The sequence below is a fragment of the Pygoscelis adeliae genome, unplaced genomic scaffold (assembly GCF_000699105.1).
Source record: "Pygoscelis adeliae isolate BGI_AS28 unplaced genomic scaffold, ASM69910v1 Scaffold8, whole genome shotgun sequence".
Classification (NCBI taxonomy): Eukaryota; Metazoa; Chordata; class Aves; order Sphenisciformes; family Spheniscidae; genus Pygoscelis; species Pygoscelis adeliae.
In genome coordinates this window covers 1640793-1658910 of record NW_008825260.1, presented here as the reverse complement: position 1 = coordinate 1658910, position 18118 = coordinate 1640793, and the positions used below count along the sequence as shown (strand labels likewise).

General features: G+C 38.1%; 1 protein-coding gene across 1 annotated transcript in view; it reads right to left on the bottom strand.

The window, feature by feature from the left end:
* Positions 1-911: 911 nt before the first annotated feature.
* KAT2B (K(lysine) acetyltransferase 2B) overlaps positions 912-18118 on the bottom strand; it is a 37140-nt gene continuing 19933 nt past the window's right edge. Inside the window, exons 11-18 of the mRNA XM_009329518.1 lie at positions 15368-15494; positions 12049-12159; positions 10303-10446; positions 7386-7500; positions 6590-6626; positions 6209-6272; positions 6027-6111; positions 912-2912 (exon numbers count right to left, since the gene is read on the bottom strand). Of these exons, the coding sequence (XP_009327793.1) occupies positions 2719-2912; positions 6027-6111; positions 6209-6272; positions 6590-6626; positions 7386-7500; positions 10303-10446; positions 12049-12159; positions 15368-15494 (877 nt within the window). The 3' untranslated portion in view covers positions 912-2718. The remainder of the gene's footprint in view (positions 2913-6026; positions 6112-6208; positions 6273-6589; positions 6627-7385; positions 7501-10302; positions 10447-12048; positions 12160-15367; positions 15495-18118) is intronic.

Genomic DNA, 18118 nt, shown 5'->3' with positions numbered 1-18118 from the left:
AGAATGATTTAACTTCAGGTGCTCTTGTCTTTCAGTGAACAAATCTGTAATAGTTGTTTATCAGGGACCGAAAAAGAACAGCGTGATAGCAGAGCAGCCCAAGGCAGGTGTGGTGGGTCTGGGGTTTTTTTTTTTTTTGATTGCGTAAGCTTGAAGAATTGCTGCAGTTCCATCACCGACTGATGATGCAGTTGGTGATGTGGAAATTGATGCAGTTCCATCACCAACTTTTCTCAACTGATATTCCTAGAAGCGTCTGAGAAAACAGCTAAGCCTCTTTTGACCACTGTTTGCTACCCTCTGAACAGTACACTCTTCTGTGATGTGGCACAGGACTAAATCTTAGCAGGTGGGGGGGAAAAAATATTTCTTCGTACTCTCTAATTGTCTGCCCAAGGTATTGGGCAGATGCAGGGCTTGTTCATGGTATGCAACATAAAACAAGTGTACCATCTGAGTAACGTCGTGGTGGTAGCAGGTAAGCATGGGCTCAGCATGGACTGTAGTTTGCTCCCATGTATATAGTGTCCTGTGAATAAAGGACTCTAGTAGGCAAAAATGAGAAAACAGCACGAGCATGCTTTGAGATGAAAAATTAAAGCTCTTGAACAGCTCAGTCAAAGAATTGTTTGAGATGTTGAGGAGAGGGGAGTAACGGCAGCACTGTAGCTCCGTTAGCATGGAGCAGAGAATGCTGCTTGGAATGGTCACAGCTTTCCATACTGAATTCTCGGGTCGGTTTAGCACACCATGCTTCCAGGGAACTCCAAGGCTTTTTTGTGTATTTTCTAGTGTACCTGGAAGGTGCACTGACTGCACTCTTGTAATGCACTGTGCTCAGCTGCGAAATTACTTCAATGTGTAGATTTGTAGTGCAAGAACTAATTAATGAAAAAAGAGACCAAAATAAGTAGGGTTTTGTACATATATAATTTAAAACTATTCTGTACCAGTACAATATATTAATTTTACAAATGTAAAGTTCATCAGCTGTTAAAGCATTTGCAAAACCACATATCCTACCGTAACTTTATTGCACAGTATCTATGAAAATATTAATTCTTAAATTAGAAAACAAATGTTTCAATATAGAAGAGACAATCTGATTGAAAGACGATAAGAAAATCTACTCTGAAAATAACAAAATTTCACAGGATACCAAGCTTAACAGGTGCATCCGTAGGCCCAATCTACAAAACAGGATTATAGCATCCAGTACTGGCTATTAAAAAAAAAAAAATACTCACTGTACCTTTGTTATAGATCCAAATGTAGGTCAGACTAATCTCATACAAAACACTATGGCAAGTCTAGTGTTAACATTTTGCATACCGTGTGTACCACAGTTACTACTTCCAGGTAGCTCCTGACATCTACTTGCTGAATTGACTTGTGATTTAACATTGCACAGGCATTTTGCAGGAATATGTTCTTTGACACAGCACAGGATTTGGGGGGTTTTCAGTCTTATAACTACTGAATTTTACCAGTGTAACATCTGTAAATATAAAACACCAAGAATGAAAGGTAAATCTGTTTTTCACAAAAGCAATTATAACTTACAGTTACAAACTCTAATTAGAAAATGTCGTGTGACAGCTTTTTGGCCTGTACTGATCTCCATTAGGAAGTTAGGTGTACCTCTTAAATGTAGTGTAAGCAGCAAAATATATATATATAAAATATATATAAGTGCTCAGTTTGAAGATATCCTAACGTGAGTTGTAAAATGTTAGTATGTTCCTGGGTCTAAATAATCACAGTTAATAAGCGTTTACAATAAAGCTTGGTAGAAAATCCAGTTTACCACAGAGCCAAGTATATAAGCTAGAAGCTGTCATATGTTGACTTCTTTTGTGTACAATAGCCTTATCTCTGCTGAATAATATAAAGAATTTATCAGTGAAGAGTAGTAAATAGGGTGGATCATGAAGTGCATCAAAACCTTAACTCTACTAAGCCAATTGAAATTGTTTAGTATATGCGAATCAGATTCTCTGAAGTTATTTTGGGTACTTATGTCCTGCATAAGCCAAGTCACTATGACATTACACATCTAGCCAGATTTTTTTTTTTTAATAGTGGTTATGAGATTACAATTTGCAGGTAAAATATTTATCAAAACCCAAAATGAATAGGAAAACTTGCATCTATCAAAGATTACAGGCAGTCCTTTTTCAGAACTGGCTGCTCTTCTCTCACAGCTTCTCAACCAGCTGAGTGTTTCTTTTAAAAAATAATATCTTATAAAAAGATTCTACAAAGAAATAAGTGTTTCAGAACCCCCCCCCAACTGTTGTTTTCCCTTACTGTTTTCTTTTTTACTGGAAAAAAAAAAATAAAACTTTATCAAATAGGTACTGCATTAGGTAAGCTATAACATCTGTTGCTTGGGAATTTTCTTCGTATTCCCAAACATGTGCAATTTCCCACATGTTTTGTGGGGTTTCTGAGGCTGTAGCTGATAAACTTATTATGAACATACGGTAATGGGCACACAAAAGAAATCTTCTGTAATTAAATACATTATAAAGCATTTTAATAAAATAACTTTTGTAACTTCAGTATAATACAGGTTTGCAAAACTAAAAGGGTTTTTAAAAGTGCTAAGTATTCAACAGAAGTTTCTCAAAACCTTAAAGTCCCACAACTCAGATATATAACGGCTTCCCCCGCCCATAAAGTAGGCACACTGATTGGCTGTAAAAAAAGACAGTGTCACTTGTCAATTAATCCAGCTTCTTTAATTTTTGTGTAGAAGAATTTCTCCAGTATATTGGCACATTTGTAGTATTCACTCTCGGGGGGGTTGTACTCTCTGCAATTTGTAAAGACTCGCTGCAAGTCTGCCATGAATAGTTTCTTAGACACGTAGTACCTATTCTTGAGTCGCTCACTCATTGTTTTGAGATCTGTACAGGAGAAAAATAGATTAACAGCGTTTGATTCAAATACTTTTCGCATGCAATATCCCTTTAGACTGATTCGCCATTTAACGTGAACTGGCAAAGCTAGGGTTTGGAATTCCTCATTTCCTTCATCGAAGGCATGGTCCCTTTTTTAGCTTCAACAGCAATTAAGCCCCTGGAACTAAGCAATGTTTCACTGTAAGAATGATTTTGTATAGAGTTTATTTTTTCCTCCTTTAAAAGATTAAAGCATCATTCTTTTGTGTTCTCGTACTTCTCTTGAGTTTTCAGTGGGTATTAGGTGTCCCTAACTCTCCTTCCCAACCGCCCTGTGAGGCAAAGCTGTTGTCAGCTCTGCTGGAGGAGGCCTTAGGAGTGTATAAGCAAAGAATTCAAACATCACAAAACATGTATGTTAACCTCAAATCCTCACTTCTGTGCGAACACAGCAGAGAAGAGACATCTGTCTATGCTACCAGCAGTACTTGCAGCTTTGAAAAAGAGATTAAATGTTCCACACTCTTACGTATATTTTAATTACAGCTTCAAAGTTTATAGTTATGTACCCCTTTTTAAGTCATGTGAGAACAGGTCTCTTGCTTTCAATGCATCATACAAAACCTTTACTTACAGAACATTCTTTAAGAAATGTTTTCCTTTATACTAAAATCAGTAATCTGTAAAAAATGTAAATCATCTCAGTGTTCTCCACACAGTTGCTTTCCCAGTAATTCTTATCAGGCATTTAAAAATTTTGACTACATTACAAGTGTTCTAAGAGTCTGTACAGGAATAGAAGTAGGGGGAGGTGTGCTGGATGCCTTGGCTTTTCTCACCTCAGATGCTCTAACAACTACTTTTCTAGCAATGCTTGAGCTGGGCTTCGGCAGCACCTTTGTGAAATCCTAACAAAACAGCTGAAACAGAGAAGACTTATTGCCAGCAAGTATTGCAAGGAAAGCAGAGACCAAAGACCTCCGATGCAAAGGAATTAAACCTTAAAACTTAAGATTTAAAAAATATGGTTATGGGTATTTTTGTTTTGGTTTGGATTTTTTTTGTTTAGTTTGGATTTTTTAAGGGAGATTTGACGTCAGTAAAATAGAGAAAAACCCTGTCAAATTGATGAGGGGATTATTTAAGACAAGTTTGATGAATGCTCTCAAATACCTCTTCCAATGATACATAACTTGCCATTCACTAGTGTTGCACAATATTTTGCAAAAGCAAAGGCTCATTCAGCTGAAATTAAGTCTGAAATTTAGGTGCCTACATCTAAACTGGGCATCCATAGTCTAATTATAGTATCCAACTGAGAAGGCTGTTCAGCTCACCCTAAAGCAAACATTGCCTGGCTGGTCAGTTAAACTGTTCTCCTCCAACTACAGCGAAAGTTTGGCTCCATCTGTCACTCAGCCATACAGCTTTTGTATTGCAGATGAAAAGGGGAAAAAAAAAAAACAAACAGTATTTCTTGAAAATAAGCAGCTGAAAGAGCACTTAAAACCGGGGGGGGAAGTGTTTATATGTGAGAACTGACCTTAGGAGGTAGTTAAAAACCTACAGCCATAGCTCTGAAATATTGTACAATTCAGTCTGCATGCAAACATAAAGACAAATGTTATATCTTGGATGTGATAGCACAAGAAAAGACAATGCTGTTTCTTTTTAATTGAAATTAAATCTGAGTGATTTTTGTACACTATCAGCATGCTGGCAGTGAGAGCAGAAAGCAAGCAGAAGTTGATCAGGAATCAAAATACAGTTTAGTTGTGCTGGGTTCCTTAGCTGAAAAAACAAAGCAAAACTAAACCAAAGACCTCAGCTTAATCCTAAAACGAGAGCTGCTGCCCCCACCTCCAACGTAATACATCTGAACAAGGAAAGGACAGACAACGTTCCTACTTCGGGTTTGCCAGCCCAGGCAGTAGGTTCTTTGTAACCACTGTTCAGATTGAACGGCCATCTAGATCTAGCCTGTGCTCAGAAAAGCAGGTGAAGAAAACTCTGCCACGGGAGGGTGTCAACATTCTTTTTCTTCATTACTAGAAAATACATTTGTGTCAGGGATACAGGAAGCCGGCTGCTGTTTTATAAAGGACACGTGTATTTGCTGTTTGGAAATGATAAGTTGAATATAAAAAAATCATTAAGCCAAATTGGTATATGCAGGCCTGGAGCCTATGCAAAGCAACAGGAACAAACACTTCCATTCTCTGAGAAACTGACTGATAGTAGCCTGCAATGAACTTGTATTTCATTCTCTAATAACATTAGAAGGTACAGAAACTGTAATCAGGAAGACGGAGGTGAGTATTGCATAAACAATGAAGGAGGAGCAGAATTCAGTTTTAAATCTGCTGCAATACAAATCAAAACAAGCATCTGTTTAGAACTGCACTGAATCATCATTGAAATTATATGACCCAGCAGTCAAAAGAAAAGAAAGACGTTATTAGCAATTGTGTACTTCCCTTTGCAAGTAATCCTGCATAAACAACAGCTGCATGATTTAAAAATAAAAATAAATAAATTAAAAAACCACCTCGGACAACTTTGGCAGATCTAAAATACAAAGATAACTTTTATCTTACAATCAGTTGCATGAAGCGTTTTCCTAAACTTAAATTGGAGCAAACTGTTAAGGCTTAATTAGAAAACCCTGCTACTTTTGAAAAGGTTTTCTCTATGTGATTTAGAAAGCTTAAATCTGTTTTTCAAAGCAATTCAAATGCTCAGGTGTTCCTGAAAGTTTGAGATTTTTTAACATACCAGTAGGATCTGCAATGACCACACACAAGAACATATTCGTACAACTCACATAAACCAGCTCAGTCCCGAAAGTTTCTAGCTGACTGCACCATTTAAGATCTTCCTAGGGCTCTCTAGGGCATACTAAGATTTCACATGTACACACTATAGATGCTTCAAAAAGGTCACAAAGCAGTCATAAATTTCAAATGACGGCATCATACTCTTGGCACTTCAGAGCTGCAAGCTATTCAGCTGCAAGTAATATGTATCTTTTAACAAAATAATCAGATTACAGTTTATCTGCTATATCTGCAGCTATAAAGATTTTTAAACTCTATACTTAAAAAATGTTAATGGCATTACCCATGGGAAACCTTATAACTTCATAATATCCAGGAGCTTCTGTTCTCTTCACAGGTTCCATGAAGGGCCAAGCGCTTTGATGGCTCTTTGGTAAAGAAAAAAGTAAGGTATCTCTAATGTGGAAACTCTATATTGGAAATAATTTAAAAATCTTTACAGAATAAACTAGAACTAGCACTCACCTTCACCTGCTGCAGGATGGTTTTTAATGTGCTGTAAAGTTGATCTGGATCCTTGGGCTCCTTACTTGAAAGAAAATATGAACGCAAAAAGATTAGCTTGAATCCCTTATCTTCATTCCTATGATGTCCGTCTTACGTAAAAGCATCTCCAAAGTTTCAAGCATTTTATGGAAGAAATAAAATTAAAAAAAAAAACAAACCCAAACCACTTCCCCCCAAAAAACCCAAAACAAAACAAAAAACCCACTTAAAAACTCATCCCTTGCAGATTATTTATCTATTTTCCAATGGATGGAAGGAAATATCAAATGACATTGTTTAAAGACTTTTCTCAAAGGAATCTCCAAACTGCTTCATCATTTTACTTTGTGCAGCACTCACCCTCTCTCTTTTCCGCTTGGTTTCCAGCCAGTCTCTCCTGTACACCAACAACATGAGAGATTACATGGGAACTACAGTAGGTCAAAACATTAACTGAGTTACTGCCACTCTAAAAAGATAAGCCATTTCAGCACTGCTGCAGTAAAATGGGTTTGGTTTAACAAAAGCTACTCCTAATAAATAACACAACCATCTAGCCTACAGCCCCATTCAATTTCCTACATGCCTCTTCCTCCAGACTGCCGAAAAGATTCTAAAATATTCCTACATGAAACACACATTTTTTCAAGAATTCAATACATATTTTACCACAACCTCTGTAAAGAATAATGATGTCAAAGTTATCCAATTTGATTCCCTAGGGACAGAGAACAAATTGCAGAAAAGCACCACTGAAAAAAAATCCCCCAAAAGATGATACTTAAATGTTCTAATTCTGTTTTGTCCTGTAAGTCCATGTTTAGCACAGAACACATCCTTGTACAGGAGTGCAGTGTGTAACAGTGGTGCCAAAGGGATATTGCTGACTACACTGCGATACAAATCAAAGAGGGATCACATATAAACAGAATTACACACAAGTACATAGAAGAGCATCAGCCTGGGATGCCTTGGGTAAGTCTCATAGACAGCAATTGTACTGGAAACACAACAATCTTCATAGAAGTCAAACCAACAAACCAAAACAATTACATTTTAATCAAAAAGAAATATATGACCACATTAGTATTTCTAGTCTGGGACCTTTCTTGGGCTGTTCTGCTTCTGTTCTACATTAAAAGACGTTGATACATACTAATTCCAGGAATGCTTTCTATAGGAATCTGCCGTACTCCATCTTTGAAGCAGGAAAGGCCAGGATAAACTTTTCGTATCTGAGCTTGTTTCCTTTCTATGAGCTTTTTAATGATCTGTAATAAAGCAGCAGAGAAAACAAAAAATAATTGGTTTGCTCAAAAGTAACCCGGAGGATTAATGCAAAACCATGATGAACAGAAACACTCTCGCTTCCTAATCTTATGGTCCTTATAGATTCCCTGAAGCTGGTAACAGGTGAGCTACCTGGCTGAACACCGATTCTGCAGATAAGGCTCTCAGCTGCTTATTTAGGCACAAATCTGGAAGAAAAGGAGTCATTGCTTGCTGTGTTGATCACAAGCTGCACAGCTCCTGGGAAGGTGGCAGCAGAGGTAAGGAAGGAAATTTCCTGGAAGCAGGTTTGGGAACTGGCTCTAATTTTAACAGCTGGTGTTCTGAACTGCTTCAGCACAGCCTGGTCAGAAATTTCAAGGCACGTATTGAATGCACATATATGTTCATATTCCAAAATTTTAGAAATACCTGTTCGCTTTGAAGTCTCCATGTAACTGTAGGAGTCGCTTAGATATCAGTCAGAGGTACTCTTACTGAAGATTTTCTCTCAAGGAAGTCAGAATGATGCCACTCTTTGGAACCAATATTCTACTCTGCTTGTAAATGCCAGAATAGGCTTTCCCAATTCTGGGGTACACTCTGTTCTGCTTTGCAATCTCATTACCTCAATTCTAAGTAATTTGCTTTCGTGCTCTTGATACACACTTAGATGCTTACCTAAGCTTTGTGTGTCCTGAATATGTCACTTTCAAAATGGCTTACTTCATAACTGGGAGCAAACAAATGCGCAGCCTTTCAGACCACCACAGCTTGAAAAACTATTTTCTTTGGAAATAATAAAGATGGACATATTTTTATTTTTAAGGACCTTCACTCCCCCACACATAGTATTTTCTCTCAAAGAAGAGGAAAAGAAAAAAAATCAGACTTTCAATAGAGGTTACAAATGTTAAGAGAAATACAGTATACAACAGCACCATGGCCAGATTCCAGCGTAACATCAAAATACTTTTTCAAACAAGACCATGTCACCTGACACTGGGTACTGGTCACAGACCACCATTTGTGAGTTTGCACTGCCTGATTGGTAGCTCATTTACTGTCATTCTGAAAAATATGAAAAATCCCTTTATGCAAAGCTTTGTGACCTGCTGACTTGCGAGTAATCAGTGTTACTGATTGAACAGCTTGTTTTAATCAGGAAGAGCAGCCATAGGCATATACTCTAATTCTTTAAATAAAAGCTTAGATCCCATGAAAAGCTTCACTTCTGAAAGGACAGGACTAGGTCTGATGTCCAGTACTGGCCAACGCCAGCAGCAAACCAAATCAGTGCGTAATCCCTACTGTCAACATTCCAAATTCTACTTATGTCCAGGTATCATCTTCATTGCTTTTGATTTGAGCAGACAAGCGAACATTCTTCATAAAGCTGCAGACTGTGAGGGCTATTTCTAAATTTCCTTGGAACAGGGAGAATAAAAAGCTTGATCTGTGTTTTGAGTGTCAAACAGACAATCTTAAGATGCACTTCCAAAAGTGTATATATTTATTCTCAGAGAAGATACCACAGCATAGATCAGTGTGTAACAACAGCTTCCTTTCTGATAATGGTAGACATGAGATGTCTGGAGGATCAAGGCACTTTATCTCCCAGTGGAGTGTCTCCAAGTGCTTTGGAACAATATGGACATCCCACCAAATGAGAGAGTAAAGAATGCAAAATAACATATGCTAATAAAGCAGTCCCAGAGCCAAAATCTTCAAAACTAACTTAAGTTTTGGGAAGTGACATGTTGACGGTTTGGGCCTAGAACAGTATTACTGCTGTTAAGCATGCCTGAAATCTAACAGGCTACAAGAGACATGTCCACTATCTGCCCACCTTGACAACATCCCATCCCTGAGGGGAAGGTGGTATGTCCAGTAGTAGACTAGGATCTGAAGAGTAACCCAAGCAAGCAGAAATGAAAGGGAAAAAATTATGACCTATGTTGTATAGACATATGAAAACTTTCCCAATGAGTAAAGTTAAGAAACCTTGTAAACCAAATGTATAGCACTCAGATACTGTCTTTCTTTCTGCAAGCATGGGCCAAATAGTTCAACTGGAAGGAAAGTGATTGTTCCATAAAGAAGCATTTTAACAAAATAAATAAGTCATTTAATAAATAAGTCATGAGATTTGACCAACCTTGAAAGAACAAATTATCCTTGTAATTTGTATTTCTTTAAAAACCCAGGAAGGTATTTAAACACAACTGGAAACATCTTAATTATTTTGCTAATAAACTGCCTTGTTATATGGAATATTATTACGGACTAAATAAAGAACATCCCACATAAACTCCAGAGGGACAGCCTGGAATTTAAGACAGCCCACCCTTGATTTGTATATTAAGAGAGTGGCAGAAAAAATAATCCTCTTTCTTTCAAGTAAAATACAGGACATGCAGTACAAACACCCCATTCAAAAGTCACTCTAATGAACACTACTGAGGGGAAAAAAAAGAAAAAAATTACAAAGCTGCATAACAAATCAATCTCACAAGATTTTGTTTAATTATCATCTATGACAAAATTTAGCTATGAAATACTCCTCTAAATATCAGTACTTTTCAACATTTCTGTTATCGTAAAGTTAGTAAGGTAGAATTTAATGCTTCAACTGCAAAATTACGGCACTGGGACTTGAATGAAAGAATTATTCTAGCTAATAGAAGTATACATTTCAATGTTTTAAGCACCAAAGCAAAGAAGAGAGCTAACCTGGCACTGACTGAGTTGTTTCTAAACATCTGAATAGATTATAATGTTCAGTGTTCCATTTCAGCCTTTACCTCTTTTTGCTTTTTAATGATGACAGAAAATTCCGTGTAGGGGATCCTTGGATTTAATTCACATCCCATTAATGTGGCACCCTCATAATCCTTGATGTAGCCAACATATTTTGCTTTTGGTACTTTAATATCTTTGGAGAAACCCTAAAGAAGAAAAAAAACTCAAGTTGTCATGATGCCATTTTCCTTTTACATTTGTTTTAACTGAAATGCTATGATGATTTAGAACCAAATTCATCATAATGTTAAAATAAAGACAATACAATGGAAAGAGTTACAGACCATGGTTCATAGTGTTGCAAACACCTTCCCACGGGAGTCACTTGATACAAGAATAGTTAATTGCTTATATGTATAGGAAAAGAAGGGAGATAGAGGAGATAGAGATGGACGAAAAGATTTTTACTGTGGACAAATCTCCTGGATTTTTCAAAAAATTTGCTATTTTAATATTAAAGGACGCCAGTCCTGTAGTCGTTAGTCAAGGAAAGTTGCTGTTGAAGTCGACAAGATAACAGTAATTTTACAGCCAGAAAAAACAATGACTTTTTTTTTCTACTTTTGTATTTCAAGTGAAAAAATAAGATAACAAATCCTATTAAAAGTTCCAAAGTTACACTACAGTATTCATACAGTTCAAAAGTTAATTGAAAAACAAACCCACAAAAGAATTAACCATGACAATAAAAAGCAGTGTAGGACTCTCACTTTGGCTGCATTTTATTCTTCTGTTACAGTGGTATCTATGAAACCTCAGTAAAAATCAGGAACCTAACCAGGAATTCTGCCTCACAATTTACCATCAAAGGCTTCAGACTTACATGGAGACTGAGCACCTTCAAACTGGGGAAGGGACATTTCAGACGTGAAAAGGGTCTGTCTGCACAGATCTGATAGCAGTATCACAAGCCCAGCTTTTATTCATTTTTAATGTGTGAAGAGCGAATTGTATCAGTTTTATATACAGAATCATAGAACAGCTGAGGTTGGAAGGGACTTAAGGAGGTCATCTAGCCCCAGCCATGCTCAGAGCAGGTCTCATCAGATCCAGTTGCTCAAGGCCATGTCCAGTCTTGAAGACCGCCAAGGACAGAGATTCCATAACCTCTCTAGGCAACATCTTCCAGTATTTCACCACCCTTAGGACAGGAAGGAAAAAAAAAAAAAATTCTTCTATCTAGTTGCAATTTCCCATGATCCAACTTGTGTCCGTTGCCTCTAGTCCTGTTGCTGTACATCTCTGAGAACAGTCTGACTCCATCTTCGCTCTATCGTCTGACCAAATAGTTGACACCTGTTTAATCTATCAAACCTATTTGACAGATTAGACATGGCAATCTTTCCTGAGCTTGAACCTCATGCTTCAAATCACAAGGAGCTGTGAGCAGAGGTCAGGTAAGTTCTAGTCTGCCGCAGGCATGTCTGGTCCTTCTTTACACTTCTTACAGAATCAGCGAAGGAACTGAATGAACGAAGCAGCCACCAACCCATACTCGACTGGTTTTTAGACTTGACAAATTATAGGCTAGTCTGTACACCTATATTCAGATGATTCCATCAAAGTAAAACGCATTATAAGCCAATATCATTACACAAGATGAACACAGAGCACATTTTGTAGATAAAAAATATACACATAAAATTGCACTATGCATTTTATCCAACTACTTTGTCACGTCTGGTTATTTCGTTCGTCACTGCTAGATGTTAACTTCTTGCACCAAGTAATTTCTTACATTGACTTACTTGTTTTTTGAAGTAGCCGATAGCATATTCATCTGCATACGTGAGAAAGTTGAGAATGTTGTGTTTGATGTGGTACTCCTTCAGATGGTTCATTAGGTGAGTCCCATAACCCTGTGTGAAACATACGAGGAAAAAGCCATTACAAATCCTTTGGGGACTGCACATATTAGAAACTGTGGACCAAGGGTTATTACAGACTGTTTTTCAAAATGCAGTCTTTCCTCTAGATCCTGTTTTAAAGATTTTCTCATAACTAACTTGGTGAGGCGTACTCAAAATCAAACCCTTTTCAGCCTTGTAAGGGTATCTTTGTGACCCAACAGGGAACACAAAATATCACAGCTTCTAGTGTCTGATGCACTTTCAATCTAAAAGAGATCAAAACCTAGACTCTCTCTAGGGGTAAAGCGTAGCTCTAAGGAGGTACATGGTCCTGGACCTGGAAGTTGTAATTCAAGGTGCACACACTATTTTTCTTTTCCTTTTAAGTTAGATATCAACTATTAATAGTCACATATTTCACCAATAACAAAACTACATATATTGTAATAAGAGGGCATCCCTTCTTAGCCGTATCACTTCAAAACTGCAAAGCCGTAGGAATACCAAAATGACTCCTTCTAGAGGAACCCGTTCTGAGACGAGATCTCTGTTTTGCTGTGTTCTGTGCACCTGTAGCAGAAACAGCCTCTGCCTCAAAGGATTTATAATCTGAACTTAACATAGGGCCAAAAAGGGAATAGTGAAACAGTTATTACCGTAATAAGCAGCAGAAAATTATTGAGTCCACAATCAAATAAATAGCTATGCCTTCTGACTGCACACAGGAATAATTTCCATTTTCATTCAACCCCAAAGTAAACAAAAGGTTCCGTTTATTCACATTTCCAGGTAAGCTACAGTCTTTTTCCTTCTGCTGTGAGATGAAGAAACGTAAAATAGACAGGAAAGCCCATAATAATGTGTTGTTCCTGCATATGTTCCAATTTTAACATCATGGAGACTAACTGGACACTTACAGAAATATACCTGGAATCGTTTTGGGTACTCTGTTCTTGAAAACTGGGGAAATTTTTACTTTACATAAGCCAGAAAAATAAATTAGAAAATATATACTTCTGATTTAATTCACAATTTAATAGCCCCAAACATGGAAATAGCCAGATAAAAGCAAGTTAGGTAAGTGCTGAAGCTGAATACAAAAAATTTAGTAGTGACACATTTTCTTTAAAATCCTACTAATCTAGGTAGAAAATTTGTGCAGTAGTCCTTCCTTTCCAGCTAGTGTTTGCAGCATCTGGTATTCAGACCTCATATTCGAAATTAAGACCTCACAGGTGTAAAAATAAGTACTTCTGAATTGGAGGAAGCTCTTAAAGCCATATGTTCACCTGTTAAAGCGGCACACATCATGTGTGGCATCAAATACAAAGAAGTGGTTTGACAACTGATGACATGGTAAGTGGTACAGCATTTCTCGGAACTCAGAAGTGCTCAAGATAATTAAGAGACTTTCCAATTGCAAATTTCTCAAATTCTTTGAAAAGGACAAAAACTCTGAACGAAAATTTTTAACGAAAAATGTTTTCCGTAAATGCAAGCTAGCAGTACATGAACTAGCCAAGCTCCTCACTTCCCTTCTCATCAGCAGGGTGAAAGGAACAGCATATGAGAGACTGACATTTTATTTACACCCAAGCATTGCAATTCATTCCAGTAATTCTAAAGCATCTAATCTCTGACAAAAAATGTCAACTTTGTCTCTCAAAGAAATTCCAGCAATTATGATAATTACTTCAAACATTTTCTGCTAACCTATTATTTTTATAACCTTCACAGGATTTATTCATTCTCACAAACACTTGCCAAAGTCTAACAATCCTAAAAGGAAACTAAGCCATGTACAGTAAAATTTAAAATAATTTTGCAACATGGGATCAAACTATCTCAAAAACAATCCAACTTTTAAATATCACATATAAAGGAAAACAGTACCCATGTTTCTTACTCCAGCCTCAAATTGAATTAAAATAGGAATTTATTTTTCCCAAGAGTAGGCAGTTCACCCATGTGTGAACATTTAGTTTTTCTCAGTTACCTACTGGTAGGGGTCGCCTTACTCAGATAGGAACGTGGGAAGGCAAATTTTCAGAAATAGTCAACTGATACAGCGAGGCACCCAGAGGGTAACAGAAGAAACTGTGTGTTATGTGTGCGTATGCAACATAGGAGGCACTCTGATGGGTCAGATTTATTTGCTCTATTATGTTCTGAAAGGTTTTTCCTAGAGAACCACAACACACCTTTGGCAGCCTAACTTGTGTAGTGCAGTTGGTTGTTCAGTAGAATGAAAACACCTTTTATGAATTAGTCAAGCTTAGAATAGATATAACTTAAGCATATTCCGTTATTGTTTGCATTTGCTAAAACACTTTGGGTACTTTTATGACAGGCTAAGTGCAGGGGAATGTTCCTCTCTAACACCAGAGTTGAATAAAATCAAATATAATCCAAATACTAACAGCTGTCACAGGCTTTCAATCCTACTGTGTTACCCTTCGACATACAGAGCTCTTCCCTTCAAAACATGGCACACAATTTCTGCACGTTCAACTGCTGCAAACTCTGAATTAACCCACATCTCAGCTCTTTAACAGTTTCAACTGAAAAACATAAAGCTACAGCACCACCTAAAGGCAAAATCCTGAATCAAATGGTCAGTTAGATCTACCTGTAGTCCCCAGTAAAGCAGGAGGAATCTCCTGTATTCATAGCGCTCTACATTCTTTCAACACAGCTGCTAATTATCAACACTTGGAGAACATTTTGTGAAGTTAACTAAAAAAAGAGTGTATAGAATAGACCATGTGCCTATTTTGAGATGCAAAACTATACCTAATTTTTTTGATATATCTCATTTTGATTGAAGTCATGTAATGTCACAAAGTGACTGAACACACATTACGGTCACACACAAGCAATACTTACTTCAGTCAACCACGAGGTGTTACACTACACAGAGAGGCAATTGCTGGAGACAGAGAAGTGAATAGTCCAAGAATGGGAGACTACTGGCCGCTATTGTTGAGAAAGATTTTATTTATTTAATTAATTACAAGTAATCCTACTATTATGCTGATGATTCTAAATCTGCACATTTGTTTAGTTTTTGTGTATTATATTCAGAATCACTGTATCTTTCAAACTCTGTTCGGCAACTCAGCAATATATTCAATGTGACTAACAAAATTAGGAGCATATGCAGTAGTGAATGGGACTCAGATACATTTAATAAACTCTAGCAGAGAATTATTTTTACCTTGACTTGCTCATTGGAAGTCACAGCACAGAAAACAATCTCCGTAAATCCTTGGGAGGGGAACATCCGGAAGCAGATACCACCGATAACACGACCATCTTTTATTAATGCAAGGGTCTTGTGTTTCCTGAGTAGACAAAAATAACAGTCACTTTAATTCATGTACGTAGTACATAAAATGCCATTACATTCCTTTTTTCAGAAACTTGATTCACTTCTGTCCATGATGCTAATGCAATTGTATATGCCTCTGTTAAGTTAGCTGCGTGTATCTACCCAAGAGTTGCTATTTTAAAATAAAATACCGTAAAAATTCATAAAATACCATAAAATTCATCATTCATGCAGCAAGGTCCTGGCCTTGCCAAGTACTCCTAGATACTAGGGTAATGCCCAATAAATGAGATTTTTATTGCCTTCATTGAATCTATTGCTGACAGTTATGCCATTGCACAGTTCTCAGGATGATTTTACCCTGACTAAATTAGAAATTAATGGAGTTACAGGACAGCAAGTCCTTTCTAAGGATTCCTGTTTCCTTGCATGCACTCTCTATAGCTAAGCTATCAGTTTCAAATGCAGCTGATGAAGCAAGAAATGATATTTCTTATTTCTAATCACCCACTCCCAGTGGAATCAAGACCAGAATAAATATCCATTTCTATTGCACTTACATTGACTGCCAGGAAAGACATAACGAGGTGCAATCTGAACTCTTGTGTCAAGGATTAAGAATTTTAGTGTAATCCTCAAGGTCTGGAAAGATTTACACGGCACCTGTTCTCTAGATTATGCAATACATGGTATCATATAAATTGTATAAACAATACAGTAAATTTACAGAAGATATCTGTATGTGCCAAAAGTGAGACCCTGCCAAAAAAAGGTAGTCTGAAGAGTAGTTATATTTTATGTGCCACCGTTGAAGGATATTTTATACATTTTATATATTCTTCTTTTTCTTGTACTTATTTTGGTGCTTTTTATTTGTGGAATGACAGCAGCAATGTAGTAGCTTGAGCTTTTAATTTTGTTTACTCATGTTTGAGTTGTTTAAGCAACAAGATGCAGTAAGGATGGCCATTTCAGAAATAAGAACATTAAAGGCGATAGTAAGTAAGGTAATAGCTAAAAGAAATTTGGGAAGAGAACTGTTGGACTCCAGTATCTCACACTTGACGTAGGTTTGTGTGTACCCGCTACTCAGCACAGGTCTCTAGTTGTGTCCCTGGAGATTCACAGCAGATGCTGGGGTACTCTGAGCTGTCCAGGCGATGTGCTTCTCTTCCTTTGGGTCAGCTGTTTGCCTCAGGCACGTAAAGGCATTTTCTTGCTGTAGCAATATCCATACCTCTTTCTCAAGCACAGTCTGCTCTCCAGATATCTATACCGAAGGGTACTTAAACTACCAGCAGTTCCTCTCAGCCTACTAGAAGAGTCTTTCCCAGTAAGAAATATGGGAGAACACCATAACTCAACACCACTACTTCAGAATTTTGCTTTGATGTTTGGTTATGAGGGAACCTGGCTTCTTCAACCAGTAGCCTCTGCTTGAAATCACAGTGCTGCTAAGGCTCCTAAACTCAGACAAGATCCTGGTGCTGCCTCTCTCTCCCAACCGAGCAGCACTTACCCCCACATAGGAGAGGTAAAAGAGTCTGGACTGGTGCTGGCCCTTATGAGACAATTGCTGTTCCCCTCTGAAGAACCCAGGAGAAGGCCGCAAGATCAAGTCTCATGTGCCTGGAGACCGAAGTCCTGTCCAGCATTCCCTAGCACTGGGCTGTTTGTGCTTCAGGGACGGCACAGACCCACCAGCAACAGTGTTTGCTGGCACCAAGAGAGTATTGCCGAGCGAATGCTAGTGAGCCTAAAAGCAGAGGAAATGGTTCCAGAAATGCTTTCATAACTGCTGCAGCTATAACACCGGGCACAAAGACAGAGGCTGATATCACTGGTCGTGAAGAAAGGCTCTTCCACAAACCAGGCTGCATAGTTGGCTGCAATCAGCTCAGTCAGAGCTCCCCAAGGTCTCTGCTGACACACAACAATAAGCCCACAGGCATCCTCCACTGTGAAGTGCTGCAGTCAGTACAGCAACCCCCGAGGCTATCATTGGGCATGGATCGCTCAGAGGCAGAAATTTTGGGAGAACATACTGGTCGAAAGGAAGCAGACTCTGCAGGAAACCAATGGTGGAAAAGTGGGCACCTCTGAGGAGAATCTCCCTTCGTGCTTGAGCAGCTGAGGCACAATTCAGTCAGGACACCAGGGTAGGTGGAGGACCACATGCAACCTTTGGATGCTGCTACAGCCAATGTGTCTCTTTTCAAGTGCCTGCGGTGTAGAGTGGCACCCAAAGCAAGACAGGAAACTTGCACTGATAAAGAGAAAAGCAACGTGCTTGGGTGAGGAGTGATTTCTCCCATGCTGACTTAAATGCTGCTGTTCATAAATCCCACAGGTTCTTCTCATTGAAAAACTTCAGTCTCTGCTGCCATTTGGTTCACAATCTCCACAGACAGAGGATGGAGCAGCCTGCAAGTTAGTATGGGCCTGGAAACCACTAATAAGCACCATAATTACTTTCTGACTTTCAGTTCTAACATTTGAAAGTACAAGATAGGTAGAAGCCTTCCCCGCAGGCCCAAGTCCCTGTATTGGGTTTGCGTGGCAAGGTTTTGGTAGCGGCGGGGCTACAGGGGTGGCTTCTGTGAGAAGCTGCTAGAAGCTTCCCCCATGTCTGACAGA